The following is a 5,610-nucleotide window of genomic DNA, read 5'->3' as shown; positions in this document are numbered from 1 at the left end:
CTTCGGCCGGGTTCACGTACACAACCCGCCCGGTCTGCGACCCGGACCCACATTACCAGCTGTATGACAGCTGTGGGAAAGGAAGCTTCCAGGAAGGAGGCCTCCTCCTGTGGGACCCGCCCTACTGACAGGGTATATAAGGGGAGGGTCCTACCCTTCTCCCACGGTACATCACTAACAATACTACCCTCTACCTCACTTGTACACAGACTGACTTGGGCGTCGGAGTGTCTTTGCAGGTGATACCCCCTCCAAGAGAAGAGCTCGGGAAGTCGTCTGCTCCAATAACCTCTTCGCAACCTGGAACCAAGCGAGACCTACTCATCTTCAGAAGAACTTTCCTCGACCCGTCCGGTATCCGATCTACCAAACATTGGCGCTGTCTGTGGGGACCGTGCACGATGGATGCTATACCAGGTGCGGCAGCCTCCGTGGCTTCCTCCTGGGAACACACGAGGTCCCCTCCGCGATGATCCTAGCCGTCTTCATGGTCCGGAGAAAGACGCCCCTTTTGGGGAATTGGTAGTGATAGCGCTAGGATAATGCAGGAACTGCGCCATAGGGTGCAGAACCTGGAACGCCAGTTGGCTGACCAGGAACATCGTCAGCAAACCTCCGACCCCACCTATTCCCCATCTTCCGAGGGCCATGGAAGAACTTCTCAGAGAAGTCACTCCCGACGCACACCCACTCCAAGATCTGAATCCGAAAGTAGCCCCGAAGACCAGAAATGCCCAAGGAGATGGTGTGACCCCTTGATATACCCCCGATCTAGAAGGACACGAGCCACTGAACGAGATCGGGAAAGCGGCAGAGAAAGGGCGAGGAGAACTCGACAGCCCGTGATCATGGGCGCAACCCCTTTCCATCAATCCGTCCTCGAGGTCCGGCTGCCAAAACACTTTGATAAGCCAACGAACATGAGGTATGATGGAACCTAAGACCCACAAGAACATCTAACGGCCTTTGAGGTCAGGATGAACTTGGAAGGGGTACGCAACGAGGTACGGTGCCGCGCTTTCCCGGTCACCCTGGCGGGACGGGCGATCCGTTGGTTCAACAATCTCCCACAGGGCTCTGTGGTCAAGTTCTCAGACATCAGCTGTGCTTTCCTAGCCCAGTTTACTACCCGCATCACGAAGGCGAAGCACCCGATCAACCTGCTCGGGGTGACGCAAATACCCAACGAACCGACCAAAAAATATCTGGATAGGTTCAATGATGAGTGCTTAGAAATTGACGGCCTAACCGACTCGGTGGCCAGTCTATGTCTCATGAACGGACTTCTGAATGAGGATTTTAGGAAGCAGCTTACCACCAAGCCAGTATGGACGATGCAGGAAATCCAGAATGTCGCCAGGGAATATATCAATGATGAAGAAGTTAGTCAAGTGGTGGCAGCCAACAAGCGGCAGCCCGGCCACAACCAACCTCAGCAGCACGGTAGCGGGGAAAGGCTAAAGGAACACGCCAAAGATGGAGTTCCGGCCAAGACGTTCAAGTCGTTTCCTCGGGTTGGCAAGTTTACCAACTATACTCCCCTCACAGTCCCCATTGTGGAAGTTTATCAGAAAATAGCTGAAAAGGGGATCCTCTCGAAGCCCCGACCTCTGAAGGACAGAACTGGAGGGAACAAGAACCTTTATTGTGGTTACCACAAGGGCTATGGACACAAGATCCAGGACTGTTTTGACCTCAAGAATGCGCTGGAGCAAGCGATCTGGGACGGAAAGCTAGCCGAATTCTCCCACCTTATCAGGGAGCCGAGGAGACGTGACCGGGACCGAGATGTAGAGGACCAAAGCCGCGCGGTGAAACGACACCAAGAGCCTGAGGACAATGAGCGCGGCCTCACCATAGTAAATGTGGTAATTGGAAGAGACGCGGTTCCGAAGTCGAAGTCGGCACATAAAAAGGACGCCAAAGTCCTAGCGGTCTCGTCATCTAGCCCCACGCCAAATTCTAGGAGGACCTCACCCATATCATTCGGACCGGACGACCAATGGTTTGGCGAGATCACGGAAAACCCTCCAATGGTAATAACAGCCAGAGTGGGAACCGGCTTGGTCAAGAGGATCCTCGTAGACACTGGCACTGATTCGAATATTATGTTCCGCAATGTGTTCGACGCTTTAGGCCTCCGAAATGCCGATTTGAGGACTCACTAGCACGGTGTAGTAGGCTTGGGCGACCACTTCATCAAGCCTGATGGAATAATCTCCCTACCGATATCCATAGGGTCGAGACAAGGGAAAAGGTCAGTAATGGCGGAGTTCGTGGTCCTCCGAGACTCCACGGCCTACATCATCATCCTGGGGAGAAAGACCATCAACGATCTGGGAGTAGTGATCAGCACAACGATGTTGGTAATGAAGTTCATCACTGATAACGGATCCGTGGGATCCATAAGGGGGAATTGGAAATGGCAGTCGCTTCCGACAACGCCAGTCTTTCCTTGAAAAAGAAATCTAAAGAGGCCTCAGGAATCTTCCTTGCCGACCTGGACGTCAGGGTTGAGGACAAGCCTAGACCTGAGCCGGAAGGAGACTTAGAGAAGTTTAGGGTCGGCGACTCTGAAGAAAAGTTCACATTCGTCAACAGAAACCTTCCGCACCAATTAAAAGAACCTTTAATGGAAATGATCAGGGCTAACGGCGATCTCTTTGCCTGGACGCCAGCCGACATGCCCGGGATAGACCCCCAGCTCATGTCTCATCGCTTGGCCGTCAAGGCGGAGGTCAAACCAGTGGCCCAAAGGAGAAGGAAAATGTCATAAGAAAGAGCCGAGGAGGTGGCCAGGCAGACGGCCAGCCTCCTTGAAGTAGGATTCATACGAGAACTCGACTACTCGACTTGGCTGTCGAACGTGGTCCTAGTTAGAAAGCACAATGGAAAATGGAGAATGTGTGTGGATTACTCCGACCTTAACAAAGCATGTCCCAAGGACTTTTAGCCCCTACCCAACATAGATGCGCTCGTCGGCGCGGCGGCGGGATATCGGTATCTGAGCTTCATGGATGCTTACTCTGGCTACAATCAGATACCGATGCACCGACCAGACGAGGAGAAAACGGCGTTCATAACGCCAGGGGGAACATACTGCTCCAAGGTAATGCCATTCGGACTGAAGAACGCGGGGCCACCTACCAAAGGTTGATGAACAAGATATTCAGCGACCTTATAGGCAAAACGATGGAGGTATACGTAGATGATATCCTGGTAAAGACCACCCGGCCTAATGACCTCACAAGCGACCTAGAAAACGTGTTCGCCTCGCTTCGACAACACGGCATGAGGCTCAACCCACTCAAATGTGCCTTCGCCATGGAAGCAGGAAAATTCTTGGGATTTATGATAACCCAAAAGGGGGTAGAGGCTAACCCGGAAAAGTGTGAAGCAATACTCCAGATGAAGAGCCCGGGGTGTGTCAAGGACGTTCAGAGGTTGGCAGGAAGGCTCACAGCGATGTCTCATTTCCTAAGGGCGTCGACTACTAAGGCACTGCCATTCTTCAATCCGATGAAGAAAGGGGTAGCTTTCGAGTGGATCCCGGCGTGTGAAGAGGCTTTCGGACACTTCAAGAAAATACTGGCATCACCACCTGTCCTCGGGAAGCCCAAGGACGGCGAACCGTTATACTTATACTTGGCCATAAAGGATGAAGCAATGGCAGCAGTCTTAGTGCGGGAGGAAGGAAAGGCCCAATAACCAATCTACTTTGTGAGCAAAGCACTGCAAGGAGCGGAACTTAGGTATAGCAAATTGGAGAAGTTAGCACTTGCACTCTTAACCTCTTCCCGTAGATTACGACAGTACTTCCAAAGTCACAAAGTGGTCGTTAGGACAGACCAAGCAATTCACCAGGTCCTCCAGAAGCCCGACTTAGCGGGAAGAATGATGACCTGGATAGACCCGCTCACCGACTTCCTGGAAAGCGGCAAGCTCCCCGAAGACGAGAAGTCGGCAAGAAGTTTGAGAAGAGAGGCAGCCAAATATACCATGATACAAGGCTAGCTATTCAAAAAAGGGCTCAGCCAACCCCTGCTGAAGTGCCTGCGTCCCGACCAAACGGACTACGTGTTGCGAGAAGTCCACGAGGGATGCTGTGGCCACCACATCGGGGGGAAGGCTCTAGCAAGAAAGCTTATCAAAGCCGGCTACTACTGGCCATCATTGATGAAGGATTCTAAAGACTTCGTGAGAAAGTGTACCAAATGCCAGGAAAACGCCAATCTTCACAAAGAACCTGCAACCGAACTGAGTCGGTTGACATCCTCCCGACCTTTCTCTCACTGGGGAGTCGACCTCCTATGACCCTTCCCGATCGGTCTAGGACAAGTCAAGTACTTAATAGTTGCCATTGATTACTACACCAAGTGGATAGAGGCCGAACCACTGGCGAGCATATCCTCAGCCAACTGTACAAAGTTTATGTGGAGATAAGTGATAACCAGGTTCGGAATCCCGGAAGTCATCGTCTCGGATAACGGAACCCAATTCGCCGACAAGAGGTTCAGATAATTCTTAGCCGGCTTGGGGATAAAGCAAAAGTTCTCGTCAATAGAACACCCCCCAAATAAAACAGTCAAGTCGAGGCAGCCAACAAAGTTATTCTACAAGGCCTTAAAAAGCGACTTGACCACAAGAAAGGGGGATGGGCAGACGAGTTGGCTTCAGTCCTCTGGTCTTACCGAACTACGCAGCAGTCATCCACAGGCAAAACCCCCTTCCGCCTTGCTTACGGGGTAGACGTAATGATACCTGTCGAAATCAGTGAGCCAAGCCCTCGACTACTCTTGGGAGGAGTCGAGGAGGCCGTGGAAAAAGATCTGGTCGACAAAACAACGGAAATGGCCCACTTATCAAAAACGGCACTAAAGCAAAGGATGGACCTACGTTACAACGGAGTTCGAACCAGACGACTTGGTCTTGAGGCGCAATGATATTGGCCTCCCGACCCTAGAAGAAGGAAAGCTGGCGGCAAATTGGGGAGGCCCTTATAGGGTAAGAGAGGTAATTGGCAGAGGCACCTACAAGCTGGAGCGACTGGACGGCAAAGAAATTCCTAGGACATGGAATGCTGGAAACCTAAGGAGGTTTTACTCTTAGGACGAGATGGGCGACCCGGTGACCTAACAAGATCAGTAAGACCCACACTACTCATGCTTGGATAAGTAACATTACTCATTTTGCTTTATTTTTTAAACGCTTGTAATTACCACATATATGTCCAATCAACTATCAGTTAATGTTAACTTTATTTAAATCTATCTCTTTCTTCCGCGTCGTACTGTTATGCAAGCCACAATACGGCATTCCGGGATTTATCACCCCGAGAACAACAAAAGCACACACAATAAAGCGGCCGCGACAAATAAAGGCCACAACCTGGCTTTACCAACTACCAACGCAACGGTAACGCGGATAAAAATAGCCAAAGCCAACAAAATGGCAACGAAACATAATGAAAAATGTTACAACTAACAAAAAGAACAAAAATAACACAGCAATTACAAGCCGACCAAGCGTTTAATGTATCAAAAAGAGGTCCAGAAACTACAAAACAAAGTCTACAAAGATTACAAGGGAGTAAACCATGGAGCTTCAAGA

The 5,610-nt window shown here is 50.8% G+C and overlaps 1 protein-coding gene across 1 annotated transcript; it reads left to right on the top strand.

The window, feature by feature from the left end:
- The first annotated feature begins 977 nt into the window (after positions 1-977).
- LOC107607745 (uncharacterized) lies at positions 978-2,168 on the top strand. Its single transcript, XM_016309654.1, has one exon. It carries the CDS (start codon positions 978-980, stop codon positions 2,166-2,168), a length of 1,191 nt encoding a protein of 396 aa, XP_016165140.1.
- The last annotated feature ends 3,442 nt before the right edge of the window (positions 2,169-5,610 follow it).

The sequence above is a fragment of the Arachis ipaensis genome, chromosome B7 (assembly GCF_059453495.1).
Source record: "Arachis ipaensis isolate K30076 ecotype BB chromosome B7, ASM5945349v1, whole genome shotgun sequence".
Lineage (NCBI taxonomy): Eukaryota > Viridiplantae > Streptophyta > Magnoliopsida > Fabales > Fabaceae > Arachis > Arachis ipaensis.
Note: the sequence above shows the minus strand (reverse complement) of the source record. Positions and strands in the feature narration are given on the sequence as shown.